The sequence below is a fragment of the Xiphophorus hellerii genome, chromosome 8, assembly GCF_003331165.1.
Source record: "Xiphophorus hellerii strain 12219 chromosome 8, Xiphophorus_hellerii-4.1, whole genome shotgun sequence".
NCBI classification, from domain to species: Eukaryota; Metazoa; Chordata; class Actinopteri; order Cyprinodontiformes; family Poeciliidae; genus Xiphophorus; species Xiphophorus hellerii.
Genome location: NC_045679.1, coordinates 20312978 through 20331997, shown reverse-complemented (window position 1 = coordinate 20331997; position 19020 = coordinate 20312978). Strand labels below are relative to the sequence as shown.

At 39.4% G+C, this 19020-nt stretch overlaps 2 protein-coding genes across 11 annotated transcripts in view; both read right to left on the bottom strand.

The window, feature by feature from the left end:
* LOC116725013 (neurogenic locus notch homolog protein 1-like) overlaps nucleotides 1–19020 on the bottom strand; it is a 247010-nt gene that overhangs the window by 86369 nt on the left and 141621 nt on the right. The gene's annotated exons all lie outside the window — the stretch shown is intronic.
* The window catches only part of col27a1a (collagen, type XXVII, alpha 1a), an 80324-nt gene that overhangs the window by 47055 nt on the left and 14249 nt on the right, over nucleotides 1–19020 (bottom strand). Inside the window, exons 5-8 of the mRNA XM_032570861.1 lie at nucleotides 11514–11567; nucleotides 7969–8022; nucleotides 7833–7886; nucleotides 128–172 (exon numbers count right to left, since the gene is read on the bottom strand). Coding sequence (XP_032426752.1) covers nucleotides 128–172; nucleotides 7833–7886; nucleotides 7969–8022; nucleotides 11514–11567 — 207 coding nt within the window. The remainder of the gene's footprint in view (nucleotides 1–127; nucleotides 173–7832; nucleotides 7887–7968; nucleotides 8023–11513; nucleotides 11568–19020) is intronic.

The window sequence follows — 19020 nt, the reverse complement described above, 5'->3', positions numbered from 1 at the left end:
GTGAATTCTGTGGCACCAGGAGTAAGATACGTAAAAAGAAAAGTCTGCCAACCTAAAGTCAACAGCATGTATGTAAAATTACAGGAACAAGAGTTTAAGCATGCATAAACTGCAGAAAAATACATACTGTCTCTCCAGGAAGTCCAGGTGGACCGGGGTATCCTTTCTGTCCCTGCAGAAACAAAAATAAGAAAGGATGAGCGTGGGTAGAACTGATAAAAGAAAACACAAATGTGAGACAAAAAGATTTCCATTTCAGCACATGCTTAGAGTTTTCTCAAGTTGGAGAATGGCACATTTGCAAAATCTGCAAAGAAAATGCATGTTAAAATTAACAACACCAACAGACCGATTTAGTGCCATATGCAAGAAATCAATCTGCTCTTCTGTCAAAGGATCAGAGTTTCCACTGGCTGCATTCACAGAGTTTTGGTGCCAGGTTCGTGGCATGTTGAGGATATAAATGCCTTCCTGTTTGAGTCAGATATCAGGACTCCCAGACTGCGTGCAGGGCAACACAACCAGATTGTGTTTTTTCCACAGATCTGCTGACTCCAGAAACACAAACCCCAGTCAATGAGTGTAGAAAAACTAAATAAAATGTGGGAGGACATGCCACCGCAAACCACAGCTTGATAGATTGAGAGAACAAGGCAGAAACAAGGAGAAAGAGAGAAAAAAATAAAGTAAAAACAGACATGGTAAATATGGAAAAACTCCTGTTGTCTGGGTTCAGAGAGGCCTAAACCATTTGATTTCAGCAGTAGAAAAGGGATGAAGTAACCAGGTTGTAAGTATTTTACATCCTCAATATCATTGACTTAGAGGTTCAGGACTTAAAACATGGATCTCTGCTTCTGATTAGCTGCTACAAAATGTATCAACAACGCATTACATTTGAAAGTAAATAAACTAAGTACAGTTCTGCAAAACATATGAAAGACAAAAAGGCCTGAGTCCCACTATCATTCTTAAATCATATGATCTTATTTAAAAAGCATCACTAGACGTCAAGTGAGCTCAGTAGTGGAGGAGTGGCACAAACAGCAAAGAGAGAGATAAAAGCAACTGCAAAAAAGAAAGAAAATGATAGCTTTTCAATTAATTTCTCCACACACACACACACACACACACCAAAACACACACACACACACACACGTTTTCGCTTGTGCAGAAAGAAAACCCAAAGCTCTCATCCCCGAATCAGAGCTCTAAATCTTTAAAGCTGATTTTAATCCTAAGAGTATAAACTGTGCAAACCACATTGTGGTAAGATTGAATAAATGTTTATTCAGTAATGAACGGTTTGTCTTCAAAAATCAAAGAACCTCCGACAAATGCACTTGCATGATATACGTTTGTGTCCGTGAATTAGTACAAATTATATAATCTTCATGTCCCAAGAAGAAATATTCACTATTAATTTGTGGATGGGGTCAAACGTGCATTTTAGACCCCATAAAATAAAGAATCCTGTATTTAGCTCTGTACACAATACACTGACAGAGAGTAAAACTTTCAGTAGATAACAGGAAGGCAAATTTTTTATTTATTTTTTGTTCTGCAGAGTTGTTCTGTTTTTACCATTTGAGGCCTGAACCTCTGTTCAAAAAAATTAAGTACTAATCGCTCCAGAGGACAGGAAGGCTATAATGATGTTATGTATTTTTATAGTTCTGAAAGAGAAACTGGTAGATTTTATTACTGGTGTTAGTCGGTCAAAACTTCACAAAAATATGAGATCAGAATTATGTCACAAAATTAAGATTTCTTCACTTTTTGAAGAAAGTTTATAAAAATGTTAATTTACTTGACCGGGACAAAAAAAAAAGAAAAAGAAACAATTCAGTTTTACGTGCGCGAGCTGAGCAATGTGTTTTTAACTGAAGTAGGACAACCTTACAAATAAACATGCTGTGATGTGGTGCCTCTTTATTTTGCATCTTTTTAGATTATATACCCGGCGGTAGAAACATTTACAAGGCCTGTTTTCCCAGGCTGATCAAAGAACCCCCAGTACACACACATGCAAACACATGCTGTGGATCCTGTGCATTAACTGGAGCCTCCAAAGCTAAGCCATGTCGTCTCAGATTCTTATCTCACTCGTTATTATTTTTCTAATGAGAGCAGCCATTCCCATCAGTGCGAGTGTATTTACAGTAGCACTTGTTTAACAAGCATGTGTGCGCAATCAGATCAACCCCACCAGAATGCTTTTATTTTGCAGCAGCTCTCCAGTAGCACCCTATAACCTCCTCAGTATGCCAGGGAGTGCTCCAGGCAGGGCAAAGCACATTTTTGCACCAAGAAAATTGAAGACACATTGTTTCTATCCATGATAAGACATGGGAGGCTATTTAGTTTCGCTTTTCTGTACACATTTGACTGCTGTTCAACTGAGTATGAGCTTGTTCCTACACCAAAGATCACACTTTACATTACACTGGTGGTCTGCCAGATGAACACCTCATTCATTTAAGCTTTCATCTCTCCAAGATCCATGCAGGCATGGAGCCAGAAGGTTGCTCGGTAATTATCTGGCTCCTTGCACGCTTGCATGTACAGTAGAACATAAACGTTGATGTCTGCCTGGAGCAGATAAACACTCTGAACTAAATGGACAATTTGGATAAAATTTAGCTTGTAGTGTTATCATTACAGCTACGTCACTGTAAGTTGGAATATGTTTTCCAATGGAGGTTCGGTTGACAGATTAAAAGTACCTTTCAAAAATAATTTGAGTAGGCTTTACACATGCTTTTCATTGATCACATATTTCTCTGCAGAAAAAAATGTCCCTTGTTGGTCTGATACAGTATAATCTAATATTCTGACCTTTTCAGAAATTAAATGTGTTTTCATAAACTGTAAGCAAAGATTCATCATAATTAACAAAAATAAAGGTTTGAAAACATCAGTTTCTGTGTAAATGAACTATATACGTTTCACTTGAGTTAATTTAGTTACTGAAATACATAAAACAAAATTTTGTCAGAAAAATTCAAATAACAGGCTTCCAGCAAATTTTCCATTTTAAAATGTCTTACTCTTCCAGACTGAGGTTTAAGAAGGAAAATCAAAAATTAGAAGTACAAACACTTGTTTATTTCATCGGTGCAAAGGACATTTCTACAAAAATTAAGGTCTTTGTCAATCACAGCGCTAACAAAGTGTGTTAAAATACTTCCACAAATGTGGCTCTTCTTAACTGAAATGTTGTAAATTAACCAACCGGAATCTTATAAACCATGAAATCGTAGTCTGGACTTTCTTAAAATGCTTAAAGTCATTGAAAAGTTGAAAAAAGTAATAAGAAAATTAAAAAAAAAAAAATGTATATTTCTTAATTTTCTGGCATTTAGGAAGAGGGAATATTATTTACCAATATATACCATTGTAACGTTATAGTAATCCTGATTGAATTGAAACAGGAAAGTTTTCATGTGATTTAATGGTGGGAGTTTTATTCGAAACAGGTCTTGAGTAGCCACAGAGAGAGGGTCACACAAAAACCTGCTATGCATAAAAAAATGGAATGATTGATGAGTTATTTTAGCTTCTTCAGGGACATTACAACAAATCCTTTAACTTATGTTTTACGGGGTAATCTTTCTGGGATTGCTAAAGTTCTTCTTTGCATGAAAAATCATTGGATGGAGTCCAATTAAAAACAACTGAGCTTCCCCAGTACAATGAAAAATATTGAGTTCTTCTAAATGTGCATGCAAATCAGTAATTCTGGAGACTATTGTGTTAAAAAGCCTCAAATGATGGTACATGTGAAAAGAAAAGACGTGTAGAGTTGCTTATAACACAACCTAAAAATAACGCGCCTGCTGGTGGTCACTATTTTTTGCAGAGCTGCCAAAAAAAAAATGAGTACATGGATGACATATCTATTTGAAATGCCATGAAATGTACATCATATTCAGGAGGGAAAAGCTTAGACAAGTGAGAAGAGACAGCTTATGTAGCAGAGAGAGGAGACGCAGCCACAACGGGGAGACGTGTGGCCTGCATTGTGGCCTTGTAGCTGAGGTTTGGCTCGCAGCGTGTCCCCCTCTCCCTGACCCTGCCCGCCATACTGAAAAGCCATTCAGGGTCTGCTTAGTAGAACAAATGTTGTACAGAGCGGAACATGCTCGGCCTGGCCAGTGCTGTAAAATCACACTTGACTATGGCGCTTTTAAAGCACCGCTGCTTTCTCCATTAAAGTTTTCCATGAAAACCTCACAGCCAAATTCCTGAATTCCCGCTCGTAGCATCAAGCACAAGGGAGATTTAGGGCCTGCTCTGTTGTGTGGACCTGGGTGGGTGTGTAACAGTGTCTTAAAAAAAGGTGGAATGGAAAATAGATATAGAAAAAAAGCCTATGTTTTCCCATTGTCCTCGACCACAGAACTCAAAGCTACACAGCAGGGAAGCTATGCAGACAGTTCTCAGATGACCTTCAAATGACATAACTATAAAAGCTTATGTGTGTTTTGAGTATTTGAGTCTTGGTGGGGAAGACCTGCATCGGGACTTTCCACCTGAGCCGACTATGAAGAACAAAGACGCAGTATAACAGCAGAGTCAGAAGACTGATTCATGCATTTGTCATTGGATGGAAAGTTGACAAAAGTGGAGCTACAGCTGGTTCCTGTGTATTGTTCTCTGCTGAGTAAACCTTTATGTGTTCTGTATGGAAATATGTTACCTCCTTGGGGTTAATTTAACAAGCTTCCTTCAACCAAACAATACCTGAGTCTTACTCGAATGAGGTCAGCCTATTTGTGTGCATGTTGTTAATGTTGCTATGGCAATAATGACCCAGACGCCAAGCTATTATGTCACTCTGATATGTAGCAGCTATATTTTGCTTGTGAGGTTTACTAAAGAGAAGCTACAGAGCACTTAAGCTGCTGTGCATGATCAAGTTATTCACACTTCATCCTTCTTCCTGACTGATGCTCTCATCTTTATAGTAAGCAATAATTTTGAACGTGATTGAAGTATGAACATCGCCTGAGCTACTCTAGTACATGAACAGGCTTTGATTTGAGCCATTCTATTGTAGCTCACTTTTAGGTTTTCCCTGCTGGAAAGTCATCCTCCATCCCAGTCATAAGTCTTTTGCGGCCTCTAACCCACAGGTGTCAAACTCCAGTCATCAAGGGCCGGTGTCCTGCAGTTTTTAGATGTGCCACAGGTACCAAACACTGGAATGAAATGGCTTAATTACCTCCTCCTTGTGTAGATCAGGTCTCCAGAGCCTTGCTAATGACCTAATTATTCTATTCAGGTGTGGTGCAGCAGAGTCACATCTAAAAGTTGCAGGACAGCGGCCCTTGAGTACTGGAGACAATCGGTTAGAGTCTAACCGATTGTCTTCTTGTGATAAACCAAAAATCCTACTTTTTTTTACTGTTTTCTTTCAACATTGCCTTTTTTTAAACAGTCTTTCAAAAGTGAAAATTGCTTTAGTTCCTGACTGTTAGTTGCCCTTTCAACAGATTATCCTACCTGAGCTGTAGATCTCTGCAGCTCTTCCAGTCACCATGGGCCTGTTTATAAAAGCTTGCCACGCTTTTCAGGATTTTGCTTTTGTTCTGTTTCAAAGTGATGCGCTGCTCTTTGTCGGTTTATCACAAAATCCCACTAAAATAAATTAAAGTTTCAAGTTGGAACATGAAAAAATATCGGAACCATTTGAGGGGTGTAAATACTTTTGAAAGACATGGTACATGAGCTTTACGACATGTGAATCAGTCGTCGCCGTCAACTTGATTGATGCATCACTGGCTATCCTTCCATTAGGCCTTCAAATCACTTCTATCTCGCTTAAAAGGAATCTGTAAATGTTTTCCACTACCCTAATTTCTTTTCCATTCTGGCTCAGTGTGTCAATGTGGGTGAACGAAAGAGGTAGAAACACTCAAATAGACACACACACCCACACACACACACACACGCACCCCCCCCCCCCACACACACACACACACGCACACATGGAAAAGCAGGCTCTTAACAAAAGCCACATGTTAAGCTTGAGGTAAAAAAAAAAAAACCCTGCTGGAGTCTGACACTCATCCATACACTATTGTGACTCTGGGAAGAAAGGTAGTACATGCAGACAAGCTTTACACCTCTACTGAAATGCACATAAGCGGCCTGTTGTATTCAATTACCCAACAATGCTTCAACTTTGATTGACAAGGTTGCATGAATCAGCTGTAACCAATACAAAATGTGACTGGCAGCGGTTCTTCTTTGCTTCTGTTTGTTTGGAAAAAGACCGGTCCAGCAGTAAGAAGCACCAAAATACATTGGGGGAATGTGGAATAAATTTCACCTTTCCAGTTGCATTAATTTCAGTAAACTGATTTCAGGTTTTGGGGTTCATGTAGAATTCTTATGCAAAGCAACCAGAGGAATATGGAGCAACGTGGTTCTTTTTCAAGGTCTGCAATACCAACATTTACATTCCAATATGATAGTTCAATCAGTTGATAGGACTGGTAGACATAAACATAGCGAAAAGTTGCAAAGGCCAGATGCATGTTACCAAGGCCATGTCTAACTAGCTGAAGATGTTTTGTTCAGTTAAGAGAGAGGGCTTTGTGCAGCTCCTCAATTCTGTTTTAGGAACTTTAAGAATATAAAAATCTGAGTTGAAACTGACTGAATTTTGGACTGCACAATGGTGAGGTTGGTACTGTTGCCTTGCAGCAAAAAGCTTTGAATCCTGGCCTGGGGTATCTTTGAGTACTCTGGCTTTGTCCCACAGTCCAAAAACATGACAGTTTGGCTAATTGGCCTCTAAAATGTCTGTAGGTATGAGTATGTGCGTGTGTACTTGTTCGTCTTTTATGTCTTTGTGTTGCCCTGTGATATCGGACTAGTGAGCTGTGCACGGTAGACCCAGTCTCTTGCCCACTGACTGACAGAGACAGGCATCAGCAATCCCATGACCCTATGTGGACAAGCAGATATAGACAATGGTTTATTGAATGTTAGCTTGATACGGATGGGAAAATTTCAAAACAGTGTGAAGTATCATAACTATAAAGAATGCAGAAGTATCTTAGTACTCTAGCTCAAAGCAGAAATCTTTAGCCTTTGTTTTTCTGCAACAACGCTAAGCCAAAGGTCAACCAAAACCAACAAAAAAGAAAGAATCCCTGACATTTTTCTACAAGTTGGACCAACCCAAACCTTTATAGAACTTATGCAAAAACAATGCAGGAGCAAAAAATGCCACTGATAAAAATGTGTAAGGCAAAGCAAGAACTGGTTTTGGATTTGCTTTCCTCTCTTGTAGAACCACAACAGAGAAGAGACACATTAAGAATGAAAACGCACATAGCAGGAGAATAAACAACCTTTTTCTATATATCTATGATTCATATAATAAGCCACACTGAAATAATGTCATGCTTGTTACACCCCTGTCAATCAAAAGTATAACTCCACTATTTTGTCTTATGGAAAACCCAAAGTGTGTCTTCCTTTATTTGTTAAAAAACGTCCCTTGTGCCCTCTGTAAGAACCCATTTCCACAGTATCTGGTGAACATTCAAAAACTAAAGATGCACAACAGAGAGAGAAGAAAGAGAGAAGGAGAGAAGCAGGAAGTAAGGGTCTTTACATACCAAACACATCACTCTGACACAGCACTGGCACTGAACGATTATGAAGTGATGCAAATGACTCATACAGAATCTGATTCCAAGATATTTCAAGGGACTCTTTCTATGACATTTGGCTGGTGTGCTCACTTACAATAAAAGTTGGTAAATGGTCAGCTAAGGACATTTATCCCATATGAGGTAGTTATTTAACTTTACCTTTCGGCCCTCTTGTCCAAGCTGTCCAACTGGGCCAATAGTCCCTGAGTCTCCCTGAAATACAATGCAAGAAGATCAGTGAGGGCAAGAATAGAAGAACGCTGCAGATCAGTAGGAGCCATAAAAGAAAACATACCTTCTCTCCTTTAGGTGCTGGCCCGGGTGAAATGCCAGGATCTCCTTTTTTGCCCTGAGAAGGATAATTTTATACGGATTAAATATCCAAATGGTAGATATTTTAATTCCACAGCTTCTGACAAACATAAAAAAACTTATGAAATTATACCATTTTGTGGAAAGGCACCACCTAATGCTACACAGTAAGTAAAATTCATATAATAATAGGCATGGATTTCTTGGTTGATAAAGGGCGGCTGCAGTCTCCCACACCAACACACACATACGTACCAAGCTTCATTGTCAGCAGGTAACAATAACAGGGTTTCAGCACATCAAAGCAATGAATCGGAAATTACCCCGAGTGGGGGCTGGCTGCCTCTCTTTGCCCTTCGGGCTGCCAGCATTTACAACTTTGCTTCATTTATTAATGATGAAAGGGCATAAACTGCAGTGACCCCCCCCCCCCACCCTACCCAGACATCAAACACCTCATAATCTCCCTTTCAACACACTTACCAGGTAGGGGAGCATAATCTCTGCCAGGTTGCCAAACAACAGACTTGACTGATGATTCATGTGGGGGGGATTTTAAATCTTCACTCATGATCATTCTACATAGCTCCTTTTTCATTTTTTTCTTTTAAAAGCTAAAAGTGAGCTTTCTCTGTGGAGTGGCTTGGCTGAGTGTGAGAATGATAAGGTGGGAAGATTTATTATCTCATGGCAGCTCAGATTACGGGATAATATCTCATGACGTTTAGAGAAGTTTTGTACGATGAACCTTGTTGAAGTGTGTAACAATACTGGATACCATTAACAACTGGTGTACTCAATCCACAACACTGACAACTAAAATAAAAAAAGCAAGATCAGTGAAACATTCTTCTAGGAGATGTTGGACCTGGCAGTCATGATATGTTACTGTAAAATAAATAAAGTTTCAGATACACAAATGAAACAAGTCCTAGTGTAAGGCAGCACAAGATATGCAAAAAGGTAGCAACTCTCTAGTGATCCACGGTCTTTTATGAGGAACAAAATTAGACTGTTTAATATTAAGCAGATGGCTATAATTTTGTTACTGGTTCAGTGTACAGCCCCTTTAGAATTACAACAATAGAAAGGTAAGAAAGTCCATCAGTCCACTGTCTTCTGTTTACCCAAAACTAGATCTGCAGGTAACAGGTCCAAGGGGAAAGCCAAGGGATCCCTCCCACTATCCCTCTCCAGTATATACTTAGAGATTGCAAGGCATTTGCAGACCAGAGGTTAAGTACAGCCCTTCTGATGTGTTCTGGGTCGACCCTGGGGTCTTCTCCCAGTGGGAAAACTCAAAATAGAAGTGTTTAGGAGGCACTCTGATCGTCTGCCTGAACAAAACTGACACAGGGACAGGACTTCAAACTACTCCATGACGACAAAGTTCCTCTCAGTTGAATTCATTTTAGGTGCTTGTATTCAATACCTCAATATTTCATTGATAGTCCATATCCCACGATGCTAAGAGAGGGAAAGAATGTGGTTCAATCAGTTTAGCGAGAACTTTATTGTTTGACTCAACAGTCAACAGCCTGGATTTGTCCTGATTTGTCAATGCTTGTCCCACTTCATCCAACCATCACCTCAGAACTAGACATCAAAATCTCCTTGGTGATATAAGTGTGTCTGAACCCCTCTGCTTATCTAATGCGGGGGGTAAGCAAGATATTAAAAAACAAATTAAAAATACATTCCATACTTTTTCTAAATCTTTGTGCAAGGCTAAGCTAAATATTTTTACTGCAGACTTGGGCGTTATAGTTACTGTGTTAACTCTAAATAAGAAACACAATAATTAGAATTCCTTATAATGCAGTTGCAAATTGCAGATATCTGAACATTAAAGTAAAATGTCGATTTTATTCCATCAGTGAAACAAAAGGAAAAGCTCTCTACATTTAGTAGCTACATTTATAGAATTTATTAACTTTAGAATTTAATCCCTTTCTCCTTCAGAGCTACCTTCATTTTTCATGGTGTAGGTTCAACAAGGTTCAAGAGTTAGTCCTCAGAGAGTTTGGTTCATGTTGACATGATAGCACCAAACAGTGGTGATGCAGATTCGTCTGCTACACCAAGCACAAGTGGTCTTCCAATCCACCAAAACTGGTGTTTTTATTGGATTGAGCTCTGATGACTGTAGATGACTTTGGAGAGCAGCAAACCTATAGTCATCTTCAAATACGCAATTTGACAAGAACTTTTTGACATGATACATTATCCTGCTGGAAGTAGCCATTAGAAGATGGACACACTACTATCACTAAGAGATGGATATGACTGAAAACATTACTTAGGAAGTCTGTGTTGCCACTAAAGTGCCCAAGAAGTCCCAGTGAAATACTGCCAACAGCATTACACCCTTCCAATCTGTCCAATTCTGGTGAGCCTGTAGACTCAGTGTAATTGTAGCCTCAGTTTAATATTCTTAGCTGACAAGAGTGATACCCATGTGTTGTTTTGCTGGTGTAACCCACCAGCTTCAGGGTTTGATATGTTGGCAGTAATATGTAATCCACATACCTTGGCTGTAGCAACTGGCTATTTGAGGTACCATTGCCTTGTCTCAAACCAATCTGCCCATTCTTCTCTAACCTCTCATATAAAAAAGACAATTTCTTTAAATGAGGCAACACAAACATCCAGTTTGGTCCCATCCAGGCACCAAACTGGATGGGATAGTTGTAGATGGAAGTCTCCATGGATCAGTATTCTCTGAACTGTTCAGACCTTGTTGTCTGGCAATAACAGTCTGGCAAAGTCATTTAAATCCCCTATCTTCTTCCCCATTCTTCTCTATATCCAGAAGTAATTATCACTGATTGTATACATATTTTAATACAAAACTTGAAATAAGGATTGTACTTCTAAATCTATGTTCCAAACACACAAAGTCAGAGGTCAGGAGTCTTTGCTAATGCATACAACATTTCAGACCGTTATGGAGGGTGCAGAATTTGTCTCGGGCAAGGTCATCTCCTTTTCACACATTAAAATAGGTAAGATTTATTTGGAGTTCTTATTTTCTGACTCCTAATGTCTTTCCCTGACACCTGGATAAATCATTTCGACCCCCTCTTTGGTGTCAATGTACTATTCTCTGCTCTGTACTCAGGTTACGGTGGAAGCACAGAGTCACCCTTCATACAGAAACGGCAAAATCTGTGCACGGCTTTTTAAACTTATTCAAACATTGGATAATATTGTGTCAACAATTAAAGCCTAAAATAACTTGCGTTCAGTTTGGATATTCTAACATAAGCGGAGTGGTGTTAGTGAGTTAATGAGCTGTCAAGTATCGTGGCTTTGCTGTGAACTTTAGTGACCCCAATTCTGCAGCAGTAAAACTCCATAGCCTTGTTTTCCTTAAAGCTTGCACACAAAAAAACACGAATATGCAACACATTTTTGCAGATATACAAGCAAATTAGGGCAGATATAAAAGCATGGTTTACTGTTGTTGATTTTTTTTTAAGAACAAAATGATTACTTGTGATTTTAAGTCTGACTAAGACTATTTACCTTTAGCCCAGGTGGACCAGGTCTACCAGGATTTCCATGGGGGCCAGGGTCGCCCTAGAAAAAAACATCAGATAAAACAAAACACATAAAAAATATTGCAGGATTCATTTCCTGCAATAAAGATGCATGTAAAGATGCATGATTTGTGCCTTTGCCTTAGCAAAGACAATATTAAAGAAAGTCTGGAGAAACTCAGCCATTCTGCTAATATGTTTTAACTTTGTGTGTGTGCGTGGACGTGTGCATGTGGTATTTGGGGTTGATGTTGCAGGGGGGCTCATGGAAAATGGGGCTCCCTGGAGCCGCTCCAACATATGGCTGTGTTTTCCTGTCCATAGTTGGCTCACGATCCAACCCCCACTTCCATACATCCAGCCACAAACAAACACACAAGAGCCAGGCATGTTAATGACTAATGCTGACAGTCCAATGTCACAGACTTGCGAGTTTGAACTTCACCGCAGATCTCTGTGTCTGTCTACGCTGGCAGATTATGAGGAGATGGACAGAAACAGAGCAAGATCAGTCATGGCAGCATGTTGGTAATGTGAACCCTCACAGTCTATCCAGCACCCCCCACCCCATGGGAAGGTTCAGCAAAGAAACTTTGGGAGCCAGGGAACGAATCTATAACTGCTTTTGGGTTTGAGCTGTTGCCTGCAGACAGGAGCATGGGGGGTGGGCTGCAACAACGCTCATCAACCCGTCTGACTGTCTGCTTTCAGGAACCCTGAGAGAGTCCTTCCTGTTGAATTTCTGACCTCCCCCTTGTTCTCTGCATGTGATGTGGCACCTTAAGGCCCCTAACCTATCCCAGTTCAGGGGTCAAGGGTTGGCTGTGTTGGGTGTAGAAGAATAGCCATGAGTGCTTTAGGAACTGGGTCACTGGATTTTGTTGGGGTCACTCCAAACAAACAACGAGGCTTTAATGGTTGAGGTCTGATCAGCTGCATCAAAAGCCGACACCAACTGTCAACTAGACTCTCAAAGACCCATTTTTTCCAAGTGAGAGAAAAGAAAAACATTTTGGGGTTTGGAGTTGACTATACAGCTCCACAAAAATGCCCTTTGAGAAAAATTCAAAAACAGACGTTTTGGTTTGGTGCAGACAAAACTGCATAAATCCGTTCTGCTGTAATTGATCGTTCTGTCAGAAACTGATGACAGTTTTGTCTAGACCACCTAAGGCAGAAAATTTACTTATATACAAGAGATGTTCTGTTTTTTGCACAACATTTCAAAAGATAAGATTACTTCCTTATGATGTAGAGTCAATATCAGTTTTTTTGCCAAATCATTTCTACTCCATCAACTTTTGCCAATTTTGACACTTTATTCCACAAAAATCCAATGTACAGTATCTCATTGTGATTTTAAGTAACAGACCAACAAAAATGAAATAGAAAGGAGAATACGTGTTTTTCCAAATATTTTACAGAGCATTTGTGTTCTACCTTTTAACTTTGAAATCCTAAAACAAAATAAAATGTAACTATTAGATTTTGTTTGTCAGAACAGGTGGACTTGTTTTTAGAACTCATCTACTTAATAAATAAAGTTCACATGTGAGTTATTTAATCTCAATATAAACACAACTGTACCATGGTAAGGTCTGCTCACCAGTGAATAACAACTGCAAACCTAAACTGATCTTCAATGCATCTACAGCATCAATCAAAAAACAATCCCAGAAGCCCATTGTAACTCTGGAGGAGCTGCAGAGATCCACAGAAATATAGAGGACACAGCAACAATTCGCAAGAAGATGCTCTGATCAGATTAGATCCTAAAAGAATAACATGCAGGTTTGACAATGCACCACACCCTGAACACATCGCTCCCACAAAGTATGACTTAGTAGTGGCAGAATCATGCTGTGGGGATGTTTTTCTTAGGTAGGCAAAGAAACATGGATGGAGTTAAATACAGAGCAATCCTGGAAGAAATATTTTGAGACTCTGAAAGATTTATGTCTCTGTTGAGGCAACACACTTTTTATATTTCCATCTGATCTGTCACAAAAAAATTATTAAAGTACATTACAGGTTGTGGTTGTAATAAGGCTAAATTTGAGGGGCTGTAAGATCTTGTTGCTAGGCACTGGAAGTCCAACCTACTTCATTTATAGAGGACTTTTTGTTTCCTATTAATTTAAGGAAAAAAATGCTATTAAAGAAATAGAAATCCTTTTCACAAGGTGCAATTGTTCTCTTCTAAATGCTGTGGCGTTTTAAAGATCTTTTCATCCCACACACTTCCCCTTTCACCCTTGAGTTTGTGTGCAGCTGGCATTCCATGGGAGGCGGTCTGTCCACACAGCATTAAGGAACGCTGTTGTGCCCTAAATAAACTTAAACAAACAAGGCACGTTAGAATTACATGTTTCAAAATTAAACCAGCGGCTTACCACAGGTTGGGCAGTGCACTAGCGGGCATGGGCTGGCACTGGGGTTCAGTTGTATATGTTCTTGTTTCTATGTAGTGTGCCTTTCTCTTACAACAGGTGTCTAATTAGAGAGCACTAGGGTGGAGCACATGTCAGCTGAGGGCTACTAAATAAAATAAAATAAAATAAAATAAACCACTATTCAGTGAACAGGGACTCAGGGGCGTCATTATGGTTCTTATAAAAATGTTCCTATGCAACACATTCTTTGTGGACTCCAAACATTCATATTCACATCCTTTCAGCTATTTTTTCCTCATTCTGTCTTATTGCAAACCAGAACTCTTTCATCAATCTGACTGAACAGAACATGCAGACTGGGTGACTTCTGAAGATGGGACTGGATTTTATTTAGTGGTGTCAGAGCAAAAAGGAGCATGAATACAAACCAAACTTTTCAGATTTATTGTAGCAATAAATATTCCACTTCACCTTCATACACTACCCACACAAAATACATAAAGTTTGTGAAATGACAAAATGTGGAAAGGTTCAAGGGGGTGAGAACTTTTGTAATGCACTACATTATATGTTATACAACTTGACTAGCTGAGTGACATCACTTCTATCATTACATTCTCATGCAGAGGAAAAAATAGGCTATGCAACAAACAGACCCTGGGTAATAAAACACACTTCAAATGCATAAAAAGGCATCGTATTAAAGATAAAAGAAGTACTCTGTGGTATTGGGCCAAACAAGACTCTATGGGACAACATCTAATGACCTAACATGAAATAAAGAGAGCATGCGAAACCACTTGATGTCCTGATAATTACAGATTGTGAACCGGACATGTACACAAGAGAACATTTTCCTCGAGGGGAAACATTTCACTGTTCGTTAGAGATTCAAAAGCGTGTCTAGCCATTGTTGAATGAGAGGAGTGGAATTCTCAGCTTAATAATGTCATGTAAATTACAGCAGCAGACTGTGTTAATGAGCGGCTTTAACAGCCAGTTTCAGAGGTAAATACATCATACACCGAGCCGAGGTCTGGACAACTTAAATTCTAAGTAATCTAACGCATTAGCACAATAACAACAGTAAAAGCTCATAAAAGCCACAACACGTCTGAAATTGATGATGGAAAAATTTAGATATTTATTTGCCCAAATGTAAAAATGTATGAAGGTGCTAACAGGGATTGCAAAAGTTAACAACTAGAAAGTGGTTGTGATTTTTATTATCCTGAAACATATTAGTCATTTTCCAGCACAGGAAGCCTTATTCACAGTTCAGAGGATTATTAAGACTCTCAAAAAGCAGATCCGTTGCCAAGGGAAATGGTCCCAAACATCATTGAAGGCTGGTTTAAGAATGAACAAAGCTGTCTAGCATAAAATTTTAGAATAGCCCCTCAATCAGACCTATTGAAAATGTATTGAAAATGTGTTGAAAAATTGGGACCATGTCAGGACACCAACAGATTTAAATAACTCCACCAATTTTGATAAGACCGTGAAACCTGAAGTCTGTTATTGGCTACAAAAGCAGTTTGGCATCTCTGTGACTTGCTCAGGAACATTTATCCAAATGTTAGTGAGGGTGTAAGTGTACATTTAAAACTCTCTGTCTTCTCTGGAGTAGAGAAAACCCACAATAAGATAAGACTTGTACACCCAAGTCTTGGTTTTAAAAAAAATATTTTTGTTTGTTCTATGATCCTTTCCTAAAAAAATAAACAGTTCAAATGCATCAATAAAAGCCAAAGATGACTGTGACAATCTTACTAATGATGAGTTTATGTAAACCTCTGACCGCACTGGTCAGATCTTAAGTTTTTCTAATTTCTTTGTGTTCAAATGGGTGGAGGAAGGTTTCAGGGATTTATTTAAGGACAGAGGAGTGTTGTGCATGAGCAAGCATGAGTAAAGATGGGTGATGGAGATTTTCTTCCTATGAGACAAAGACCCCTTTGACCCATGAGGCTCCAGACAACTCTGTGCAGGCACTGCCCGAGACAGATACCGGCCTGTACACCCATGAAGCATCCACTTTTCCTCTCACACCCTCCTACCATCCTCATCATCGCACACCCACAAACACGCCTGGAGGAAAAGGTCGGATTGGTCATTCATGGACACCTTGCAAAGCGTCTAAGCAGACATTTGTTACTATGACAACGGCATCTCACACTCACATGTGCCAGACCAGAGGTCAAGGTTCATGGGTGACCGTTCTGGGGCTCAATGGGCCTCTGTGTGTTATCATACAGAACTCCAGTAATCCAGGGCTAAAGAAGGTTGGGCGGAAAAATGATGGAGAAGTTCACTCTCCGGCTGACCCCCAAGAGTAGAAGCTGTGTTTTCATAGCTTCCACTCAAAGCTATGAGTGGTGAAATATAAATATATCAATTTATATTTCACCACCTGTAAGCTTGAAGCCTAGAGCTGTTATTTGGAGTTGATTATGTCCCTGAAGTGGTGAATCCCATTCTCTAAATGGAAACCACACGTCCATCTGGTTAAGAGGCGTGGCTTTTGGAGAGCATTTGTTTGCGCAAAGTATGTGTTTCCATCTGTGTAAATATGTGTACATGCATCCATGTGTTAGCACACACACTTGGCAGCTGCAGTTGAACTTGATAAATGATTTTGTTTACAGGAAAAGCTCCATGATTGGCCTTACTCTCAATATAGGAAGGCCATAAACACAGATGCATACATCCATGCTTCACAGTGTGGGATTAGTGCAAAGGCATGTACACAATCCCATGTTGTAACGTCATAAATAAAATGGCGTGAGGTCAAACATTGTGATGTTTGCAAGAGATCCTTGTATTTGCAAGAATTCCTTGTTAAATTTGCACCAAAATCATTGATACTTACAAGGAAAACTTGACTTTCATTCTTTGCACTTTGCTAACCCTGATTTACATTTAAGGATGAAGGGTGGAAGCCAGGGCAGGAGAAAACAACTATAAGAATTAGCCAGGTACATATAGACCATTAACCCGAACTCATATCTCTGGTGGAGAAATAGAGATCGACATCTCAGGTTAGAGAATACGTTTAAGGGACAATGGTAAGTTGCTTTGTGGAGGTGTATGGAAGGCAGTACCATCTGACTTTTTTGTTATTTTGCAATGGAACCTGAGAAGTCGATCTGTGGTGGATGGAGATAAATGCAGAGAAATTCTCGAAGAAAAACTCTCTGAGGGTGCAAATGACTAGAGAGGGGAACAGAGGCTCTCATTCCAGCAGGATAAAAACCCTAAAAGATGCAGCCGGAGCTCCAATGAAACTTTCCGTTTTGTTGATGTTGTGGTGTTTTTGTAATTTGTAATTGTGCTTCGTAAATGTTGTAGTGTTTTTGTAATTTGTAATTGTGCTTCGTAAATGTTGTAGTGTTTTTGTAATTTGTAATTGTGCTTCGTAAATGTTGTAGTGTTTTTGTAATTTGTAATTGTGCTTTGTTAATGTTGTAGTGTTTTTCAATTTGTTGTTGTGTTTTTGTAATTTGTATTTGTGCTTTCAATTTGCTGAAGTGGTTTGCACCTCAGGGCCACCGTACTACTTTCACCAGGCAAGAAGACATCTTAACCAGCAATGATTCTATTCATTCACAGGGAAGTGGTCCTTGCTATTTATTTTCATTATGACATTGCAGTAGATAAATATACTATATTTACATTTTGTTGTTATATTTGAAAACACTGCTGAATTTCAGAAAGCACAAAATATTGGACTCTGAATTACACTTGGTCTGACTAGATTTCACTGCACTGAGGAGGCATTTCTAGCTCAATTAAAGTTTAATTTACCTAAATGTGATTTGGATCATAAGCATTGCTTATCTGAGATGAAATTGTGGAACTTTAGGTTTAATTATCTCTAATGAACCCAGAAAAAGACCTTCTTATCCTCCTATACTTTTATTCATAATAAGGTATACTCCAGAGTAAATTCTAGAGCTTTAATGTTGAAATGATCTGAGCTTTCTTCTTCCGTAAATATTTTAAAGTAACCTCTAGCATAAAAAACAAACAAACCACAGAGTCAGTATTCTAAAGAAGAAAGATCTGAGCCATAATGCTCTATGTCTTAACCCCCACCTGTGGTCATGAAATATGGAAAGCGAGACTATGAATACTAGCAACTGAAATGATGTTCCTCTGTAGGGTGGCTATGCTCAGCCTGGTTGAGTCCTACATTAAGGGAACTTGGAATAGAGCTGCTGCTCCTCCACAGTGCACTGAGGTGGTTCATCTGGCCAGGATGGATCCACTGAAGGATTTCTGAGCAGGTCCAACTGGGTAGAGACCCCAACACAGATCCAGATCATACCATGGGCACAATCCATCCCTTCCTGCCTGGGAACGCTTTGGGATTCCCCAAAATGAACAGAAGAGGGATGTCTGCATTTCCCTGCTGGACCTGTTACCTCTACAACCCAATCTTGGATAGGTGAGAGACTATGCATGGAGGGCTGCGTTTTATTTTCATGTGTTTTTTGGGATTTTAAACTAAACACCATGGGACAATTTTGAGATGCTGATTGCACCGGCAGGAAAGTTAAAGAGTTTACCTGGTTTAAAGCAGCTCTTTCTGAGAGGGGAGAACATTTTATGGCAAATGCTCTCACAGCTGTTCAGGCAATTTACTAAAAGCTACAATTCTTAACTCTAATTGTGCCACTAGTGGAAAAAGTGAGTTATATAAATATTGGCACAACACCTCATTAGAAGGGATTCAGATGTTGTAAGAATATTTCCATTTTTGACAAAAGTAGTAGAATATGGTTGTCCAAATTCTCCACCAACTTTTAGAAACATTTCCAAAACCATGAGTCACAAGGAGAAACAAAGGAGGTGGAAGGACATTCGCTAAATTAAGACTCTTGAATGAGACCACATCTGATTAACTGGCTTGGAAAAATTGGGCCTTCATTAGTCTAGAGCGGGATTCCTACGAAGTGTCCGTGAGGCCTGCTGCAACAGCTCAGTTGGGAGGAGAAAGTCCAGTGAAGCCATGTGTTTTATGTCTGTGTACTGTGCTTTTATTAGGCATCCTGTGGCACAGATATGCTTTTGAATGGTCGTCTTTATAGCAGCTTT